This window comes from Notolabrus celidotus, chromosome 6, assembly GCF_009762535.1.
Source record: "Notolabrus celidotus isolate fNotCel1 chromosome 6, fNotCel1.pri, whole genome shotgun sequence".
Classification (NCBI taxonomy): Eukaryota; Metazoa; Chordata; class Actinopteri; order Labriformes; family Labridae; genus Notolabrus; species Notolabrus celidotus.
In genome coordinates, this window is record NC_048277.1 from 37,508,566 (window position 1) to 37,529,811 (window position 21,246).

At 44.9% G+C, this 21,246-nt stretch overlaps 2 protein-coding genes across 3 annotated transcripts in view; one reads left to right on the forward strand and one right to left on the reverse strand.

Annotated features, from left to right (window-relative positions):
- Nucleotides 1-240: 240 nt before the first annotated feature.
- LOC117814596 (hyaluronidase PH-20-like) lies at nucleotides 241-6,912 on the reverse strand. 2 transcript variants are annotated; one of them, XM_034686029.1, is made up of 4 exons: nucleotides 6,867-6,912; nucleotides 3,275-4,193; nucleotides 3,087-3,176; nucleotides 241-668 (listed from the first exon to the last, which is right to left on the reverse strand). In XM_034686029.1, exons 2-4 carry the CDS (start codon nucleotides 4,184-4,186, stop codon nucleotides 339-341), a joined length of 1,332 nt encoding a protein of 443 aa, XP_034541920.1. In that variant the 5' UTR covers nucleotides 4,187-4,193; nucleotides 6,867-6,912; the 3' UTR covers nucleotides 241-338. The 2 variants fall into 2 exon arrangements, with proteins under 2 accessions (XP_034541920.1, XP_034541921.1); XM_034686030.1 differs by lacking the exon at nucleotides 6,867-6,912 and adding an exon at nucleotides 4,588-4,686.
- Nucleotides 6,913-9,766: 2,854 nt separating this feature from the next.
- Nucleotides 9,767-21,246, forward strand: part of LOC117814365 (protein NLRC3-like) — an 11,707-nt gene continuing 227 nt past the window's right edge. Inside the window, exons 1-11 of the mRNA XM_034685649.1 lie at nucleotides 9,767-9,885; nucleotides 14,908-15,130; nucleotides 15,260-15,379; nucleotides 15,678-15,750; nucleotides 16,575-16,782; nucleotides 17,059-18,377; nucleotides 18,417-18,859; nucleotides 18,946-19,119; nucleotides 19,686-19,859; nucleotides 20,711-20,757; nucleotides 20,882-21,246. The exon at nucleotides 20,882-21,246 is cut by the window's right edge and continues 227 nt beyond it. Coding sequence (XP_034541540.1) covers nucleotides 14,922-15,130; nucleotides 15,260-15,379; nucleotides 15,678-15,750; nucleotides 16,575-16,782; nucleotides 17,059-18,377; nucleotides 18,417-18,859; nucleotides 18,946-19,119; nucleotides 19,686-19,859; nucleotides 20,711-20,757; nucleotides 20,882-21,246 — 3,132 coding nt within the window. The 5' untranslated portion in view covers nucleotides 9,767-9,885; nucleotides 14,908-14,921. The remainder of the gene's footprint in view (nucleotides 9,886-14,907; nucleotides 15,131-15,259; nucleotides 15,380-15,677; nucleotides 15,751-16,574; nucleotides 16,783-17,058; nucleotides 18,378-18,416; nucleotides 18,860-18,945; nucleotides 19,120-19,685; nucleotides 19,860-20,710; nucleotides 20,758-20,881) is intronic.

Sequence of the window (21,246 nt, forward strand, 5' to 3'; positions counted from 1 at the left end):
TGACCTGTGATTAGCAGGACAGTCCATTTCTCTCCACCAAAACAAACCGCTGACCAAGCGGCAAACTCCGGCTGCGAGAATTGAAGCCAATGTGGAAGCGTTAAAAACTGCAGTTCATCAAGTGTCCACTAGAGGCTGACTGCAGAAACACAGGAAACCACATACACACCCATTCAAAGAAGATGATCTTTACAGCAGAAATAAACATGTTTACAGTCTGGTACAAAAAATGAATGTAGTCTGGGTAGTTTGTTTTGTTCTTAGTAAAAGTGTTTTAACTTCATTTTGTTTTATAAAATGTTAAAATGTGTCTCTCTAAATTTGCATTGCACTTCAGATTAAACCCAGATGCGTCTGACTGCGGTTGGACGCAGCAGTTTTGGCGAGCAGCTCGACCCCCTGTAGCACTGACAGGTGAAGTTTCCGGCCCAGGCGTCCAGGTCGTCAGCAGAAGGAAGACCGACCGCCACGTACTTCCCCTCAGCCTTCTTGATGCTGAAGTGGGCGGGGCTCAGGTGCAGGTAGTGGGCGGAGTCGTAGTTCTTCCTGACGCAGCGACCCATCCCCTGACACAAGACCTCGCTGCACAGCATGGCGGCCGCCGTCACGTTGGCGATGTAAGGGTTCAAGGTGGACTCCAGGTGCTTGGACAAAGACTGGCAGGTTTCCTGAAGGCAGGAGGCGGGGTTTAAAGGTGAGAGTGTGGATTCAGTTTTGAAAGTGACAAACAATGTGGAGAAAATGACCTACTAAATAAAGACATTCATTTAATCTGTGGCACATTTCAACCTGAAATTTGTTTTCAATAATGCAAACATGAACAGGAGCCGCCCTCCTAACCACTGCTAGACAGTGAGCCACCTTTTCTAGGGAGACAGGACACATCTAGGACGCTATGGCTAAAGGGATTGATGTATATGAAGCACTCATAGTGAAGTCTGCAGCTCCACTTCAGCTTCTGCTTTTTGCTCCTGTCCTGATGTTATCTGTATTTTGGCCGTTGCTCAGTCACCTCAACGCCTCTGAGTTGGGTAATGCAAGCTCTCGAGACAGCTCAGTCATGTTGGTAAACCCTGCAAACGATCTGGTGTAGCGTGGGAAACTCAACTCAACCTGTTTTTATTTGTAAAGCACCTTCCATTAATTCATGCAACCCAAAGTGCTTCACAGACGAACAGAAAAGGGCAGGCTAAAATAAGATAGAGGAATGTGATATGAAAAATTCAATTCAAAAAATCATTTCAATAAAATCATGTCAGAAAAAATTAAGAAAAATCAATAAAATTAAATCAGATAATACTAGAAAAAAACAGATAAATGTCATAAAAATAAAATCAAAGAAATAAAATAAAATCATTAAAATATAATCAATAAAATCAAATCTAATAAATACCATAACAATTGGAGTAAAATCAATAAAATAAAAATGTTTATAATCAGACAAATAAAATAAAATAATTACAATATAATCAGTAAAATAAAATCATATAATTATCAGAAGGATAAAATGGATTCAATTAAAAATTAGATGGTTAAGAGAAAAATGAAATCAGATAAATAAAAGGACATCTGATAAATATCATAAAAAATGTATAAATAAATATCAGAATAAAATAAAATGTAATCATTCCAATATAATCAATTCAATCATATCAGATAAATATGAGAACAAATACAATAAAATCATTACAATATAATCAATAAATAAAAACTGATAAATATTATAAAAATCTAAATAAAATCAATAAAATAAAAATGGTAAAAATCAGAAAACAAAATTATAATCAATAAAATCAAATCAGATGAATATCAGAACAAATAAAATAATCCTAAAATGAATAAAATAAAATCGGATGGATACCAAAAATATAAAATCAGATAAATATCATAAACATAAAAATATGATAAATTAAATTAAATAAGATAAATATCAGTAAAATAAACATAAGATCATTACACTATGATCAATTACATAAAACAAGATAAATATCATAAAATTAAAAATAACATAAATAAAATAAAAATCAGATAAATATCAGAAAAAAATAAAATAATTATAAAATGAATTAAATAATATCAGATGGATACAAGTAAAACTAATTTAAATAAATTCTGATAAATATCATAACAATTAAAATAAAATTAATAAAATAAAACCTGATAAACACCAGAAAAATAAACATAAAAGCATAAATATCAGAATTAAAAAAAACTAAATCATTACAATATGATCAATACAATAAAATCAGGAAAATGAGATAAATTCGTTAAAATAAAATCTGATAAATACCAGAAAAATGAAATAAAATAAAATATTAAATAACATAAAATAAAATAGAATAAAATAAAAGATAAAACTGATGGTAGAACAGATGGTGATAATGGTAATAATAAAGTCCAGGGCTAAAAAGAAATTACTCCAAATTAAAAGCCAGATTAAAGGGAGGCATTCAAGGACCTCAGTGATCGTGGTGGAACATAAAATGACAGGACAGCTGTGATGTATCTGAGAGCTTTAAAAGAGGATCCTGCTGCAGACTCACCACTGACAGATCAAGCACTTTGTTACCTGTATTGAAAAGTGCTTTATAAATAAAGTATTAATATTATTGCTGGTAAAATCAGAAACAGCATAAAGGAGGATCTGGGGTGGAGGTGGGTTGCAAATCGCAGACAAAAGCAAAAGAGGCAGCACAGCTCTTCAACATTTGACCGTTAGGAAAGCAAACTGTGCCGTGAGTTCCTCCTATAAAACAGGAAACAAAGGCGGTTGAATTATTTGCTGAGTAAAGCCTCGTCATCTGTGTTCCCCTTTGTTAAACCTGTGGAGAGCAACACACTCACACAGTGCCACGCCTGCAGGCTCAGAGAGACACTGACCCAAGAAATGACAAGTTATGCACTTTCCCGAATCTTCCTCATGCTTTGGATTCTTATTTCTATCCCCCGAGGCTTTGCAAAGAAACAAACTGTGACAAAAACAGGAATGTTGTTCTAAAGCCACGTGGGGAGGGAATCACCCCTTCAGGGAATAACAGGAAGCATGCATATTGTCTAATGTTTCCTCTTCAGGAAAGTGTGGTTACCTTGTTGTTGAAGTCTTTGGATGCTCCCCACATGACGATCCCTGAAGCTCCCAGAGCTGCAGACTCTCCTATAGTGCTCACCAGGTCTGTCTGAAAGAGGTCGAATCACAGAAGAGTTTTCAACCTTTAAAGTTTCAAAGTTGTTAAGACCCAAAACCCCCTGATTTTAATAGAGCCCCCTGTCCAACCTTGCTGTAGAACTGGGTCTGGTTCCGGTACAGGGGTCTGGAGTAGACGTAGATGGGAGCAGTGTATGGATGTGTTGGCAGCTTTGCCACCCTCACTGCCTCCTGGACTCTGTTGCGGACGAACAGTGTCGCCTTGGGGGAGTCCCTCAGGTCCAGGTTGAGGTATATCGAGGGGAAGAGGGCGGTGCTGCGGTCCCACAGCCACAGTAGCTGGTTGTTCTTCTTCTGGGTCTTCGCCGAGCACTTCCCCGTGTAATCGCTCTTCCTCCAGTTGTAGTTGTAGCATTCGGGGAACAAGTAGAAGCCCCAGAGGCAGCTCGGACGCTCTCCGATCCCGAGGCTGAGAGTCCTCTCCATGAAGCGCCGCGCGGCATCCTGGAAGTGGCTCTTGGCAAATTTCTGGATTTTGTTCATTGTTAAAAAGGGAACCATCTCTATGGCTCGAGCTATGGACAGCTTCTGATAGATGCGCTTCGATCCCCAGTTCAGGTCCCAAAGGGGGCGCCAGGACTCCCAGTCTATGACTGCCAGTCCAGGAGAAGGCTCCTGGGAGATGTAGTAATCTATTTGGCCCTTAGCTTTTGCCAGGTGCTCTGTCAAGTTCCCCTTTTGAGGGACTCCACCTAAGTGGGTTATGTGTTTGTCGGTGTCGACTGCAGGGTAGAGGCCGAGGCGCTCCTTGTAGAAGATGGTGAGGAACTGACCCGGGACTAAGTCGGGCGTGGTCACCGCCTGGAAGGCTGCAGTGTCCAGTGGGATGTGGAGCTGTTGACACTTGTCAGTGGGAGCGTTCCAAATAGCCACGAATGGGTGACCGGGGATCAGCGGGGGGTCTGTAGGGGGCAGCGTGGAGACCGGGGTGATAGATCCAATGATACAGAGGACAGAAGACAGAAAGAGCAGGGCTGTCATGTTGGCTCTGGACAAACAAGGAGAGATAAAAATGAGACTAAAAGAAGAGAAGGGTTGTCACAAATTGAGCATAGTGTTGGTTCAGGCTGGCCACAAAGTCACCTCGGCCTACAGAACATCAGCTACTCTTACCACCAGCCCCTATCGGCTAACAGCTCAGCTAAGCATCCAATGAGCAGACAGTAAAATGTGCTTACTCTTTAAACTACCTCAGTCTGCCTTCTCTTACTGCTCCCCCTGCAAACAGCTTTACGAGACCTCCACACCAGCTCCTCCTTTCTGCTGTGTCTCATTTTACCTGCGGCATATATATGGTCTTGTGTGTGGTCTTTGCTGCTGCTCTCCCTGCCTTGGCTTTTAATGTATGCAGATGAAAGAGAGGAGAGGTGTACGCTCCTCACCTCAGGTTTTTGCATCCACCTGGGCACTTTTCCTGAAGCCCACTCTATTCTGTACCCTGGGACTCTTTGCTGCTGCTCTCCCTGCCTTGGCTTTTCCTGTATGCACATGAAAGAGAGGGGAGGTGTGCTCTCCCCACATTAGGCTTTGGCATTCCACATGTGGACACTTACCATTGCCCAATCTATTAATTACCCTGGGGGTCTTTACTGATGCTCTCCCTACCTTGGCTTTTCATTCATGCACATGGGAAAGAGGGGAGGTGTGCTCTCCCCACATCAGGCTTCAGTATTTCACATGAGCACATTCACTGATGCCCAATCTATTATGCACTCCAAGGGTCTTTGCTGATGCTCTCCCTGCCTTGGCTTGTCATTTATGCATCTGAAATAGAGGAGAGGTGTGCTCTCCTCACCTCAGGCTTTGGCATTGTATAAGAGCACATTCACCAATACCAGCTGTGTACTGTATTCTGTTTTTTTTTTTTTTTGCTGATGCTCTCTCTACCTATGCTTTTCAGTTATGCATATGAAAGAGAGGGGAAGTGTGATCACCCTACATTAGGCTTTGGCATTCCATGTGAGCATATTCACCGATGCACACTCTGTTCTGTACCCTGGGGTTCTTTGCTGATGCTCTCCCTACCTTGGCTTTCTATTCATGCACATGGGAAAGAGGAGAGGTGTGCTCTCCCCACATCAGGCTTCAGCATTCTATGTGAGCACATTCACCAGTGGCCGCTGTGTACTGTACCCTGGTGTTCTTTGCTGATGCTCTCCCTACCTTGGCTTTTTATTCATGCACATGAAAGAGAGGGGAAGTGTGATCACCCCACATTAGGCTTTGGCAAGCTATGTGAGCATATTCACCGATGCACACTCTGTTCTGTACCCTGGGGTTCTTTGCTGATGCTCTCCCTACCTATGCTTTTCATTTATGCACATGAAAGAGAGGGGAGGTGTTCTTTCCCCGCTTCAGGCTTTGGCATTTCACGTGTACACACTCACCGATGCCCAATCTGTTATTTACCCTAGGGGTCTTTGCTGAAGCTCGCCCTACCCTGGCTTTTCAATTATGCAAATAAAAGAGGGGAGGTGTGCTCTCCCCACATCAAGCTTTTGCATTCCATGTGTGCAAACTCACCAATGCCCGCTCTGTTCTGTACCCTGGTGCTCTTTGCTGATATTCTCCTTACCTTGGCTTTTCATTTATGCACATAAATCAGATGGGGGGTGTGCTCTCCCCACCTTAAGCTTTGCCCTTCCATGTAGGTATGTAAAACAAGCATAGGGAATGAACAACGAGAAATGTTTAGGCTTTTAGATGAATCTGACTTCACTGACAGATCACAGAAGTTAGACCTCTGAGAAGAAATACCTGCACTGTGCCTGCAAACGGACGTTTCGTGGATCAACGTGTGTCGCCATTTCAGCCCCATACATCCATGTGGGAATGACAAGTTTGTACAATTTTGAGTGCTGTACTTCAAAATACGACACTCATCGGCACAATGGCTGCTGTTTGTAAGAAAATGTATATTTTAGGTTTCTGTTGAAGCTTAAAAACCACAAAATAAAACTCAAAATAAAGAAGAAAGTTCGAGGCTCAAGATCTAAGTTTGAGGCTCGAGATCTAATATGTATTAACTCGATACAAACTATGTGTATTCGTGTTGCAATCTATTTTGACATCCCCTCCCACCCGTCTCACAGCCTCTTCAGCCTGTTGCCATCAGGAAGGAGACTACGCAGTCTCTGGGCCAGAACCAGCAGACTGGGGGACAGTTTTATCCACCAGGCAGTCAGGATGCTGAACTCTCTCCCTGTTTTGCCCCCTCTTCCCATAGTGCCCCCTTCACAGACCTAACCCGGTCACTGACCCCCCCCCCCCCCCCCCCCCCAAATCAACGCTGAGGTCTGTCATCCTCAGGACTGAAACGCACACACTCACTTTGATTTTAAATTGCACTATAGCAAAGTTTTTGCACTGTTTTAAACTGTATTTTATTATTTTTATTAGCTTACTTCTTATCTTTTTCTAGATATTTGCTAGGGTCTGAGAGAGAAACATAATATCAAATCCTCTGTTTGTCTGGTGCATACTGCAGTTTATTTGACAATAAAGAAGACTTCGAATATTTGAATCACAAAATGTCTCTTTTCAAGCTCTGAAACTTGAAACAAGTAGTGAGATCATTATTAACATTTCCAATAATCCCAGACAGTGAGTGAACGTTTGAGATATTTCTGCAGTGGATAAAAGTTTGTGTTATTGGACTTACCTGCTGCTCTCCTCAGCGACAGTTTGCTGCTTCTGAACTTCTCCTCTTCGTCTTTGTTTTTGCTGCATCATGTCACAGAGGAAACCGTGTCTTCGCTCTGATCGATCGTTATCTGATTGATGTCTGAACGCCCAGTTTCATTAGTTTTTCTTTTTATGTGTGCAAAGTCTTTGTAGGTGACTTTAAAAGTTGAAAACATTGACTCACAGTATGTAGTCCATACTCGGATTGAGAGGATGTTTCTGTACAAAAAGGTAAACCCTGCAGAGAACAGGATGATGATGATGATGATGATGATGATGATGATGATGATGATGATGATGATGATGATGATGATGATGATGATTTATTTGATACGACAGCTGAAGAGAGACAGGAAATATGGGGAGTAGAGAGCGGGGGAACACATGCAGGAAATGGTCGACCGGCCGGGAATCGAACCGGCGACCCCCTGCGACGAGGACTGTAGCCTCTGTATGTGGGGCGCTTAGACCGCTAGGCCACCAGCGCCCCAAGCTAGAGTATTTTTAACATTACTTTGCTCCACCTAGAATGTTTCAAAACGACGGCCTTCTTTATTTTGCATGCAGTCATCTTCAGTCTTCAGTGTGCCTTTTGCTTAACTTCCCTATTTGTACCTGACTGTATGTCTGACTGGAGTCTCTGTTGCAGAGTTTTAGCCTGTTTCTGTTGTGGTCGTTTCACCTTCTTTATTAAATCAAACTGCATACACTACCAGTCAAAAGTTTGGAAACACCTTCTCATTCAAGGGTTTGCATTTATTTTAATTATTGTAAACACTGTAGATTAATACTGAAGACATCAAAACTATGAAACAACATTTATGGAATTTTTCAATTTTTCAAAAAGTGTTAAAGGTGACATATCACGCTTTTTAACCCAAGTATATTGGTCTAAGAGGTCCCCAAAACATGTCTTTAAAGTTTATTGCTCATAAAAACACTTTGAAATCAGATTCTGGTCTGCCTGAAGAACCCTCTTCTTCAGCCCTCCTCAGAACAGTCTGTTTTCCCTCTGACCACGCCCCCCTCAGGAAGTGGGTGGGGCCTCGGCTCTCCAGCATGTTGATCTAATGTTTAAATGTTGGCTGAATATACACGGCTGCTCAGAGATCACGTTACTTCAACCCTCTGAATCTGATCCAGAATCTGATCCTGACGGAGAGGCGCCTGCAGCAGGACCTTTCTGAACCATTGGTCACAGATTTAGTGTTTCTTGTTGTTTTATTTGTCAGTATGTCGACGTGTGTCTTGGTACACAGCTACCAACATGTAGCTATGTGGCTATGCTAACTAGCGCTAGCACTTATCTATGATAAATAAAAATCCTCCACTAGATCTTCAAATCTGCAGACGTGGGGAGTCAAAGCGACCTTTGTGTTTATTAAGACAGCCTACAACTAGCATGCCTCCCTCCTAAGCTCCTTGTTAGCACACATGTGTGCAGGGAATGAAAAAACAGAGGAGGGGTTGAGTTGTATTTTATACAGTCTATGGGCTGAACAAGCTCCGAGCTCTGACTTCCTGTTACAGACCGGATGGCGTTGTGACGTATGAAAAACACTGAAAACTGAAACGGCTGGTTTCAGCACACATTTACAGAAAGGTGGAGAAATCAGAACAGGGGCAGAATGGATTCTTTTCATTCTCAGGGGGTTTGTAGACAGGGACACAGATTTCAGGTGGAGAACCATTAAAAAGTCAATTTTGCATGATATGTCACCTTTAAAGCACAAGGAGAAAACAGCGGAGACGGATAACAGGCAGTCTCACATCACGTCTTTTGCTCGCCCTGTTAGCACACGTCGTTGTGATGAAACCAGAGCGGAGAAGATTAGCCTGATAAGAACCAAAATGGTAACTGGAGATATGCTCCCTTTAAGTGTTGTGGAAGGAGAAGGCTTCAAAGAGCTGATCGCGTTAGTCGAGCCAGAGTACAAGCTACCATCACAGAGAACAACAACTACCAGAGTGGTAGGTCCGTGTCATTCAAGTAATCAATTACAAGGATTAGGGTAAATTCCCATCCCTAATAAATTACTCTGTGGTGTGCTGGGGGGCAGCACATCAAAGAGGGACTCTTCCAGACTGGACAAGCTGATCAGGCGGGCCGGCTCTATGGTCGGCATGAAGCTGGACTGCCTGGTGACAGTGGCAGAGAAGAGATCCATGAACAAACTGCTGGCCATCATGGATAACACCAGCCACCCTCTGCACACTGTCATCAGCAACCAGAGAAGCTTGTTCAGTGACAGAATGCTCCTCCCCAGATGAAGCACAAATAGACTCAAAAACTCCTTTGTTCCCCGTGCAACTAAACTGTATAACTCCTCACTTGGAGGGAGGAGGGGGGGGCGGGAGGAGGACAGAGGATTGGGGGGGGAGAGAAAAATAGTCTTAACTGAATGGACCACAACACAATTTAAACAAGCTTGCACTCCTCAGTATTTATAGTTAATTATCAATTTATTTATTATTGCTGTTGCTATTTTATTATAACCTGCACCGGTATTCCTTTTTAGACTTGTATATATTGCTGCTACTGTGAACTGTACTGTGAATATAACCTGTGATTTTTGATCTTTGATATCTGCGTGCTGTTTTTCTGTCCTTTGGTGTTACCTGCTGCTGGAATCTGAATTTCCTGAGGTTTCTATCTATCTATCTATCTATCTATCTATCTATCTATCTATCTATCTATCTATCTATCTATCTATCTATCTATCTATCTATCTATCTATTTACAAGGAAGTTTATTTGTAGAGCACAATTCAAACACAAGGCAATTGGGTGCCCCCTAAAATATAGCATTGCCCCCTATTGCCCCCCCTGAAAAGAAGTCCTAGAATCGCCACTGCGTGCCCCTCATAGGGAGCACAGAGTTCAGTTTCACTTTCGTTTTCTGCTGAAGAGGGAGAAGTCTGGTTCAGGTCTCTCCCGTTCCTCGCCCTTTCCCCTGTTTATCCCCACCTGTGAAGCTGCGCGTGGATCAATACAAGGTAGGACTGTGTTCCCGGTCTGTGCCTTCTAGAGCCAGGGGGGTCTGAATGTGTTGAAGTCCTTTTATGCCAGTTCTACAGAGGGGAGACGCACTTAGCAGATGTAGCAGAGGCTAACGGGGCCACAGGCTAACATAGCAGCCTTGGAGGATTGTGTATGGACCGGAGGGACGGGTCCCTACCGACCTCAAGCGATGGCTGAAATGTCCCCCCCCAATATTAAGGTTGAAGGGGGAAACATGAGCTTCATGCGACACATAAAGGGTTACATCCTGTCCCACTTCTATTTTGAAACTGGGACACCAGCACAGACAGACTTTTCGACGACAATCTATCTATCCTGAAATAATTCATGTAGTCGATCAGATATCCGTATCAGGGTTATACCAAGTTAAATCGGCAACAGTTCACTCTTTTAACTCTTTTGTTTTAGTAATATCTTAAGTTAAATAATCTAGCCTGCAAAAAAGTCAAAAGAAAACATTCTTCATGTGACCAGTATCTCTGATTCTCCTGATTCAAATAAAAATGTCATGAACGCAAAATACAGGTCTGCATTGCCTCTTTACGACGGTCCCTGAATGCACCTGCAGTGACAGGCGCTCTGGACAGACAGGGTGCTTCTCAAAGCTCTAAACGTCCATCCTCGCGTCTCTTCCTCGCGTCTTAGTCCCGCCCACCAGAGATGTGAGGAAATGAAACCAGAGGAGAGAGGAACGAGGAGATTTGTAATTAGAGAAATGAGACGTCCTGTCCTCCGGAGCGTCACGTGAAGCGTCGTTGGTTTGTGATGACGTCACCAACAGCTGTTTGTGTCTGCACACATGTTCACTGTCATAACTCTGATCCATATAAACAGTAACAGAGCTCTGTCTCTGTGTTTACCTGTTTAACAAACACCTGCAGAAGAAGAGAATCTGCTCTCTGTTTATTCTGTCCTGAAGCATCACAGATCCATTCATCAGTAAAATTCCTCATTATTAAATGATTTATTACTTTAAGGGAAAATATAAACCATGCAACTCTTTTCAAACCCCGTGCTCATTAATGATCAGCCTCATATGAAACTTTATTAACCTGACAGGAAATATAACAAGTGTTTTTACTAACAGACAAACTTTACTGTCAGACTTCTCTTCATGAAGAAAACGAGAACAAACAGGGAAACTAACAGGAGGAATAACTGATCATATATTCTATCTATGATGTTAGACTCTATTACTCTATTTCATTAGACAGAGAATCTGACAAAAACAATCAGATTTAACATAATCCATCCTCTGTTATATTGAATTTATGATTTTATGTTTAAAACTCACATCAAACACTTTTAAATCTCAGCTCATCAAACAGACTCAAACCAACGTGTGTTTATGATCTGTTTCAGGGCACCCTTAGTGACTGTTTTAATGTCTGTTTCAGGGCACCCTTAGAGACTGTTTTAAGGTCTGTTTCAGGGCACCCTTAGAGACTGTTTTAATGTCTGTTTCAGGGCACCCTTAGTGTCTGTTTTAAGGTCTGTTTCAGGGCACCCTTAGAGACTGTTTTAATGTCTGTTTCAGGGCACCCTTAGTGTCTGTTTTAAGGTCTGTTTCAGGGCACCCTTAGTGACTGTTTTAATGTCTGTTTCAGGGCACCCTTAGAGACTGTTTTAAGGTCTGTTTCAGGGCACCCTTAGAGACTGTTTTAATGTCTGTTTCAGGGCACCCTTAGTGTCTGTTTTAAGGTCTGTTTCAGGGCACCCTTAGAGACTGTTTTAATGTCTGTTTCAGGGCACCCTTAGTGTCTGTTTTAAGGTCTGTTTCAGGGCACCCTTAGTGACTGTTTTCGATAAGGGGGGCGTGTCTGTCAGAGAAAAGACTTCCGCAAAGTCTGCTCTCATGTTTCCTCGATTATCCCTCCTCCGATCAGTCTCCTCTCTCCTCTCTCCTCTATCTTGCTCCTCTCTCCTCTCTCCTCGCCCCTCTCTCCTCGTTGCTCTCACCTCGCTCCTCTCTCCTTTCTCCTCTCTCCTCTCTCCTTTCTCCTCTCTCCTCTCTCCTCGCTCTTCTCTCCTTTCTCCTCTCTCCTCTCTCTTGCTCCTCTCTCCTCTCTCCTCTCTCCTCGCCCCTCTCTCCTCGCTCCTCTCACCTCGCTCCTCTCTCCTCTCTCCTCGCCCCTCTCTCCTCGTTCCTCTCACCTCGCTCCTCTCTCCTTTCTCCTCTCTCCTCTCTCCTTTCTCCTCTCTCCTTTCTCCTCTCTCCTCTCTCCTCGCTCCTCTCTCCTTTCTCCTCTCTCCTCTCTCTTGCTCCTCTCTCCTCTCTCCTCGCCCCTCTCTCCTTGCTCCTCTCTCCTCGCTCCTCTCTCCTCGCTCCTCTCTCCTCGCTCCTTTTTCCTCGCTCCTCGCTCCTCTCTCCTCTCTCCTTGCTCCTCTCTCCTCTCTCCCCGCTCCCCTCTCCTCTTTCCTCTCTCCTCTCTCCTCTCTCCCCGCTCCTCTCTCCTCGCTCCTCTCTCCTCGCTCCTTTTTCCTCGCTCCTCGCTCCTCTCTCCTCTCTCCTTGCTCCTCTCTCCTCTCTCCCCGCTCCCCTCTCCTCTTTCCTCTCTCCTCTCTCCTCTCTCCTCTCTCCTCTCTCCCCTCTCCTCTCTCCTCTCTCCTCTCTCCTCTCTCCCCGCTCCTCGCTCCTCTCTCCTCTCTCCTCTCTCCTCGCTCCTCTCTCCTCTCTCCTCTCTCCCCGCTCCTCGCTCCTCGCTCCTCTCTCCTCTCTCCTCTCTCCTCGCTCCTCTCTCCTCGCTCCTCGCTCCTCTCTCCTCCCTCCTCGCTCCTCTCTCCTTGCTCCTCCCTCCTCTCTCCTCTCTCCTCTCTCCTCTTCCCTCTCTCCTCTCTCCTCTTTCCTCTCTCCTCGCTCCTCTCTCCTCTCTCCTCTCTCCTCGCTCCTCTCTCCTCTCTCCTCTCTCCTCTCTCCTCGCTCCTCTCTCCTCGCTCCTCGCTCCTCTCTCCTCTCTCCTCTCTCATCGCTCCTCTCTCCTCGCTCCTCGCTCCTCTCTCCTCTCTCCTCTCTCCTCGCTCCTCTCTCCTCTCTCTACGCTCCTCTCTCCTCTCTCCTCTCTCCTCTTTCCTCGCTCCTCTCTCCTCTCTCCTCTCTCCTCTCTCCTCGCTCCTCGCTCCTCGCTCCTCTCTCCTCGCTCCTCTCTCCTCTCTCCTCTCTCCTCTTCCCTCGCTCCTCTGTCCTCTCTCCTCTCTCCTCCAGCAGTTTTAGAGCTTTGGGACGCAAGTTAAAATGGTGCGTCAGTAACTACTTCTCGCCGAGGAGCGAGGAGACAGCAGTTTAGAGCTTTGTCTTAAAGTGACCCCAAAGGAGTAACCACTAATATCATAAGCCATGAAAAGGGAGAGGGAAAAAAGACAAGAATACTGAGCACACACACACACACACACACACACACACACACACACACACACACACAGACACACACACACACACACACACATAAGTAGTCAGAGTGAGCGCCCCTCACAGAGACTATAATGAGTGTGGCTCCATCTGGTGGTAGAAGCAGGAATGACACTGTGACAGAGAGCAGTGTGTGTCTCTGTGGTGCAGTGGCGCCGTATAGGGGGAAACGTTAGAAAGATTCTAAGGGCCCATGACTGACAGGGGGCCCGAAAATAATAAGAAATAAAAATAAAGAAATAAAAACATTATTCAAAATAAGGCAATTTAAAAAACGGTCCCGTTGTCTTCATAAAATGTATATCAGAGATCTCTACTTTATTTGGGAAAATTCATATTAATCCATGAAATGGTCCAGCCCAGCCTGACTCGCTCTAATCAGCTGTGCTGCAGTCAGACAGAAGTTGCACAGTGCACAGAAAGGCAGCTAAAAGGTCTGGAAAGACAAAGTCTGGGTCCCAGAAAAGGAGGGAAAGAAAGGAGAGAGAGAAGAAAGGGCGACAGTATGTCACCCAGTTTTTCTCCAGGAAAGGTTAGTATAGTCTTTGAGTGGTTCAAATCAACCTGTTTGCTAGTTTGATGTCCACAATGAGATGAACTACGTTGTAGCTAATTATACTAAATGGGTTTCCCCGCCCTCCCTACCAGACTCAGCAGCTGATATGTCAGCAGGTGACCTGTCTCCCCACAACTCCCCCCAACCCCATGAACAAGAAGGTGAGCAACGGAGCATGTCAATTAGCATTATTGAAGGGGGTCTGTGTGAATCTCTTCTTTCTCTCTCTATCTGTACTATTACTAAAGCCTCTAAAAACAAAGCTATAGCTAAGCTACATAAGCTACAGCCTATAGTCTGTTTTGGATGCTGGGCAGGTTGAAGCATTGAGGGATTTAGTCTGTTTTAATGTCACGTCTGGGTCGATTGGATCCTGGAGATGTGGTTACAGCAGTTGCACAGGGTTCTTGTGGTCTTTGGTGATGGGGTCCAATGTGATATTTTTTCATGGGGCCCAAAATCCCTGGCGGCGCCCCTGCTGTGGTGTAAAGCTTGTTGTAATCAAGTGGAAACCTCAGGTCTTAAAATATAAAGACCATGTGGGGGTGGTATAAACTGCAGTTCCTCGAGCGTCCACTAGAGGCTGGCTGCAGAAACACAGGAAACCACATACACACCCATTCAAAGAAGACGATCTTTACAGCAGAAATAAACATGTTTACAGCCTGGTTCAAAAAACAGTTTAGGTCTGAATATCTCATTTCTCTCTCAGCACACACTGTACGGGGTGAATTATTCTATAACTGAGTATTTATAAAGATATTACACTAACGAGCTTTGCCCAAATAAGGGCATGCCTGACTTGATTGACAGACGGTCACCCTGTAGCTGTTAGTGTAAAGGCTAAAGGTCCGCCTCTTTACCTCACACTAGCTCGACAGTTAGGTTGAGTTCAGCATTTCCAATATGGCACCCGCCAACGATCGGCTTCAAAACAGCGCTTCAGGAACAGATGGGGGACGTCACGGAGACTACGTCCATTTATTCTACAGTCTGTGGTTGTAATGATGAACATGTTGTTGTGTTTGTGTGAAGGTGGAGGCTCTGCTATGGATCAGTGTGAGGACGGAGAGGAGGGAGCCCCTCCCTCTAAAAGTATTCTGTGTGGGGAACATGAAGCTCAGAGACCTGGACCTGGACCTGGACCTGAATGTGGACCTGGACCTGGACCTGGACCCAGCTGTCTGTCCTTCAAGAGTGACCTGTCTATGGGTCGATATTATAACTTCAAAGATGGACGTCAGTCTGATGGTCTAAGGTAATAATCGATCACAGAGTTTTTATCAGAATCAAACATTAGAAAAGTTTGTAGTAAATTTCAGCAGCACTCAAACCTGGAAGATTTTCAGAGTTCATGTTTGTTCATCAGTGTTTGTGATTCTGTCAGAGTCCCACTTCAGAGACCAGACTCTCCTGGATCTGGACCCAGCTGTGTGTCCTTAAAGAGTGACTGGTCTATGGACAGACGTAATGACTTCAAGTCTGGAGAGATGAGTGCTGATGAGCGGTAAGCCTCTCAAAGTGAACTTCCTGTTGTTGTGTGTGAAACATTTGTAACTGTGGTCGGTGTTTTCTCTGTGAAGGTGAACATTTGTCCCTCGTTGTGTTTCTATCAGGATCAACAGCAGTAAACAGGATTGGAGGCAGAGATAACTGTACTCAGCATGTAGTATCTTCATGTGTGTCCTGTGTTTGTAGGAGGATCCAGCAGTGTTTCTACCAGGATCCACTACATAGAATCTATCACACCAACACTGTGTGTCATTATATTATATACACTACATGATGTTCTATTTGTTCCACAGAGTTCAGAGATCAGAGGCTCCCATTGGTCAGTCTGCCCAGCAGCATCAAACACAGCTGGACTCCATATTGATGGTGAGTAAATGTACAAACACAGCTCCTCCTGAGAATCAGAGCACACACTCATTCTGTTTGGATGTTTCTGTTTCCTGATCGCAGGAATTTAGCACTTTGCAGCATTTAGCAAGTTACAGTGGCAAGGACAAAGTTCCTTTAACAGGCAGAAACCTCCAGCAGGACCAGACTCATGTTAGACACACATCTGCTGAGACCGTGTTGGAGAGAGGGATAGAGGGAGATGAAGAGAGAGAGAGATGATAGTGGGGAGACGGATAGTAGTAGTTGTAGCAGCTGGAGTCTGGCACGTCCACAGCAGCAGAGATCCAGAGGAACCTACGAGACAAGGGAGCTCAGGGACTCCAGAAAGGTCTATGGTTAGTAACTTTAATGGGACAGGAAGAGTTAAAGTGAGAGACAGGCAGAGAGAGGAGAGAGAGGGAAAGACAGGATCCCAGTGTGTCAGTCTAAGCCTATAGCAGCATAACTAAGAGCTGGTCCAAGCCTGATCCAGCTCTAACTATAAGCTTTATCAAAAAGGAAAGTTTGAAGCCTACTCTTAAAAGTAGAGAGGGGGTCTGCCTCCCGGACCCTGACTGGTAGATGATTCCAAAGGAGAGGGGCCTGATAACTGAAGGCTCTACCTCCCATACTACTTTTAGAGACTTTAGGTACGATGAGCAGGCCTGCATGCTGGGAGCGTAGTGTTCTAGAGGGGTAATAGGGCAGGATCCACAGACTAAATCCTGAAGCAGCATTGTGATCCAGTCTCCATGCTGGACTCTGCAGACCAGCAGGCTCTCTGTCTGTCACAGATGATCTGATGTTCTATTTTGTTCCAGCTGCTCCAGGAGAACATCATCAGTTTTGTAAAGACCGAGCTGAAGAAGATCCAGAGAGCTCTGAGTCCAGATTACCCAGAATGCTTAGAGAGTCAGAGGGAGGATGAGGATGAAGAGCAGAGGAGGAGCAGAGAGGCCTTTCTGGAGATCACTCTGCACTTCCTGAGGAGAATGAAGCAGGAGGAGCTGGCTGACTGTCTGCAGAGCAGTAAGAGGATTTGAACACATTGAACATGATGGAGAGAGGAAATGGAGACAACATGGGAGAGGTTTACATTTCAAACTCTGCTGTTAATATGATGCACACATTTGGATCACATCTATGAGCTGTGAGAAACTGTTCACAGCTGATGAAGAGATTTCAGAGAGGAGGAAAATCAAATCCATCCTGATGTCTGAAAGTGTAAATTCATCAGACTGATTGTAGCTTCAGATCATTCATCACATTTCTCTTTGGTTCTTTCAGGAACTGTTCCTGCTGCAGAGTGCAGACGTAAACTGAAGTCTGACCTGAAGGAGAAGTTCCAGTGTGTGTTTGAGGGGATCGCTAAAGCAGGAAACCCAACCCTCCTGAACCAGATCTACACAGAGCTCTACATCACAGAGGGAGGGACTGGAGGGGTCAATGATGAACATGAGGTCAGACAGATTGAAGCAGCATCCAGGACCCCACACAGACCAGAGACCACCATCAGACAAGAAGACATCTTTAAAGGCTCACCTGGAAGAGATCAACCAATCAGAGCAGTGCTGACAAAGGGAGTGGCTGGCATCGGGAAAACAGTCTTAACACAGAAGTTCACTCTGGACTGGGCTGAAGACAAAGACCACCAGGACATCCAGTTCACATTCCCCTTCACTTTCAGAGAGCTGAATGTGCTGAGAGAGAGAAAGTTCAGCTTGGTGGAACTTGTTCATCACTTCTTTACTCAGACCAGAGAAGCAGGACTCTGCAGGTTTGAAGAGTTCCAGGTTCTGTTCATCTTTGACGGTCTGGATGAGTGTCGGCTTCCTCTGGACTTCCACAACAATCAGATCCTGACTGATGTTAGAAAGTCCACCTCAGTGGATGTGCTGCTGACAAACCTCATCAGGGGGAACCTGCTCCCCTCTGCTCGCCTCTGGATCACCACAAGACCTGCAGCAGCCAATCAGATCCCTCCTCAGTGTGTTGACATGGTGACAGAGGTCAGAGGGTTCACTGACCCTCAGAAGGAGGAGTACTTCAGGAAGAGGTTCAGAGACCAGGAGCAGGCCAGCAGAGTCATCTCCCATATCAAGACCTCCAGAAGCCTCCACATCATGTGCCACATCCCGGTCTTCTGCTGGATCACTGCTACAGTTCTGGAGGATGTGCTGAAGACCAGAGAGAGAGGAGAGCTGCCCAGGACCCTGACTGAGATGTACATCCACTTCCTGGTGGTCCAGTCCAAACTGAAGAGCATCAAGTACGATGGAGGATCTGAGACTGATCCACTCTGGAGTCCAGAGAGCAGGAAGATGATCCAGTCTCTGGGAAAACTGGCTTTTGATCAGCTGCAGAAAGGGAACCTGATCTTCTATGAGTCCGACCTGACAGAGTGTGGCATCAAGATCAAGGAAGCCTCAGTGTACTCAGGAGTGTTCACACAGATCTTCAGAGAGGAGAGAGGACTGTACCAGGACCAGGTGTTCTGCTTCATCCACCTGAGCGTTCAGGAGTTTCTGGCTGCTCTTCATGTCCATCTGACCTTCACCAAGTCTGGACTCAACCTGATGGAACAAGAACAACCAGAAGAACAACCAACGTCCCTGATCTCTAAAGTCTCAAGAGACAAACCTAAACTGAACCGTCTCCATCAGAGTGCTGTGGACCAGGCCTTACAGAGTCCAAACGGACACCTGGACTTGTTCCTGCGCTTCCTCCTGGGTCTCTCACTGCAGACCAATCAGACTCTCCTGAGAGGTCTGCTGACACAGACAGGAAGTAGCTCACAGACCAATCAGGAAACAGTCGAGTACATCAAGGAGAAGATCAGTGAGGATCTGTCTGCAGAGAGAAGCATCAACCTGTTCCACTGTCTGAATGAACTGAATGATCGTTCTCTAGTGGAGCAGATCCAAGAGTCCCTGAGATCAGGACGTCTCTCCACAGAGGAACTGTCTCCTGCTCAGTGGTCAGCTCTGGTCTTCATCTTACTGTCCTCAGAGGAAGATCTGGACGTGTTTGACCTGAAGAAGTTCTCTGCTTCAGAGGAGGCTCTTCTGAGGCTGCTGCCAGTGATCAAAGCCTCCAACAAAGCTGTGTGAGTTCATGAGTGAGACATTTGAAATAGAATTCATTCTGTTCATGACAACTGAAACCTTTGTTTGTTCTCATCATCTTCTTCAGGCTGAGTGGATGTAACCTCTCAGAGAGAAGCTGTGAAGCTCTGTCCTCAGTCCTCAGCTCACAGTCCTCCAGTCTGAGAGAGCTGGACCTGAGTAACAACGACCTGCAGGATTCAGGAGTGGACCTGCTATCTTCTGGACTAAAGGATCCAAACTGTAACCTGGAAACTCTCAGGTCAGTTTGAGACTGATTGTAAAGTTCCACTCTCTTACAGAATTTGAACAATTTGAAAATGACATCAAGATGAAATTCTCATGACTCTGAGGTTTTTCAGGGCTTCAATGAAAACAAGTCAGAGGGAACAACAGATTTAGTCAAACTCTAAGTGTTGACTAACAATAAGTGGTCATAGAAAACTGCATCAAGAAGAAAATAATCATTTGTTGAGTAATAAATAAGAGTGGGAATAATACAATCTTTGCTATTCATGTCCTTTTAATTTGAGCATTTTTGTCTAATTTTCACGTCTTTCAGGTTTACTGGATGTAACCTCTCAGAGAGAAGCTGTGAAGCTCTGTCCTCAGTCCTCAGCTCACAGTCCTCCAGTCTGAGAGAGCTGGACCTGAGTAACAACGACCTGAAGGATTCAGGAGTGGACCTGCTATCTTCTGGACTAAAGGATCCAAACTGTAACCTGGAAACTCTCAGGTCAGGTTTCATGCTCATGATGCTTATGGTTTTTATAAATAGTATTAATCATTATATGTTTAATAACTGCATGATTTACTTCCTCAATCCAGTCTGTCAGGATGTCTGATCACAGAGGAAGGCTGTGCTTCTCTGGCCTCAGCTCTGAGCTCCAACCCCTCCCACCTGAGAGAGCTGGACCTGAGCTACAACCATCCAGGAGACTCAGGAGTAAAGCTTCTGTCTGCTGGACTGAAGGATCCTCTCTGCAGACTGAAAACACTGAGGTATAACAGACAACAAGAACTCAAACACTGAATGTGCAGAAGAAAACACCTCATTCACTAAAAACATCTTGTTTTCTTTATTCCTTTAAGTGCAGTGATTGGGCCTGAATCAGACCCTCACTCACTCAATCACACACACACACACACACACACACACACACACACACACACACACACACACACACACACACACACACACACACACACACTCTTCTGTCCACAGGGGTCTGTACAGAGTCTGCTCTCTGAAGAAGAAGAGGATAGATTGAAGTGAATCTCAGCAGGAACAGAACTAAGGAAGTTACAGATGTTAGAAACATGGATTCAAAGTACTGGCTGCAGAACTGGGTTAAACACTGAGATCAAACAGTATTCATTGAGCTTCATCAGCCCAGATATACTGGTTTACTGACACAGCTCCATTCAGGGAGACCAGCAGCAGACCTGTCAGTCACCATCAGCTTCATATACATGCTGCTACCTGCTGTTTGTTTCAGCAGGGACTCTGAGACATCATGGAGGACATGTGGAAATGATCTGAATGTTGATGATTGTTCTCCAGCTGTCTTCATCACTCTGAAACCATAAGACAGGATGTTTAGGATGATTGATTTTTACTCCTGACACATACAAAGAGACCACTTCTTTAAAGTGACAGAACAAAGGTTCAGCAGGAATCCTCTTTACTGATTTCAAAGAGGACATGAGAAGCAGAATCTGGACTTTCTGGATCCAAAGATTCAGCCTGTTTCTCTGTCACAGGGACAAACTGAGGAACACTGCTTCATGTTGAACAGCAGGTAGGACTCATGTTGGACTGAACATCACTCTGACTGTGTTTCTTCCTCCAGGGTGGACCATGGTGGAGAGCAGTGGTTAAAACCTGGACTGAAGAAGTGTAAGTGTGGAATCAGTTTGACTCATGAGGACCAAACAGCAGACTGTCAGCTAACAAAGAATAAAGCCTTCAGGTGTGTCTGATGATAAACTGCTGCTGTGTTGTGTCTTTGTCTCTCCATCAGATGTCTGTGAACTCACTCTGGACTCAAACACAGCAAACAGACACCTCAGACTGTCTGAAGACAACAGGAAGGTGACACGTGAGAGAGAGGATCAGTCATATCCTGATCATCCAGACAGATTTGACTCCTGTCATCAGCTGCTGTGTAGAGATGGTCTGACTGGTCGCTGTTACTGGGAGGTCGAGTGGAGAGGAGTGGTTTATATATCAGTGAGTTACAGAGGAATCAGAAGGAAAGGAGGCAATGACTGTCTGTTTGGATATAATGATCAGTCCTGGAGTCTGCTCTGCTCTGATAAATGTTACTATGTCCTTCACAATAACAGAGTAACAGTCCTCCCTCTCTCCTGGTCCTCTGTCTCTCAC

Bases quoted from the DNA above. Each gene is read 5' to 3' on its own strand.
- LOC117814596 (XM_034686029.1), bottom strand. From the start codon at position 4,186: ATGACAGCCCTGCTCTTTCTGTCTTCTGTCCTCTGTATCATTGGATCT. The intron at 3,177-3,274 runs GTTGGACAGGGG...GACCTCTTTCAG, and splicing joins AGACCCAGTTCTACAGCAAG to ACAGACCTGGTGAGCACTAT. The intron at 669-3,086 runs GTAACCACACTT...TCCTGCCTTCAG, and splicing joins CCAAAGACTTCAACAACAAG to GAAACCTGCCAGTCTTTGTC.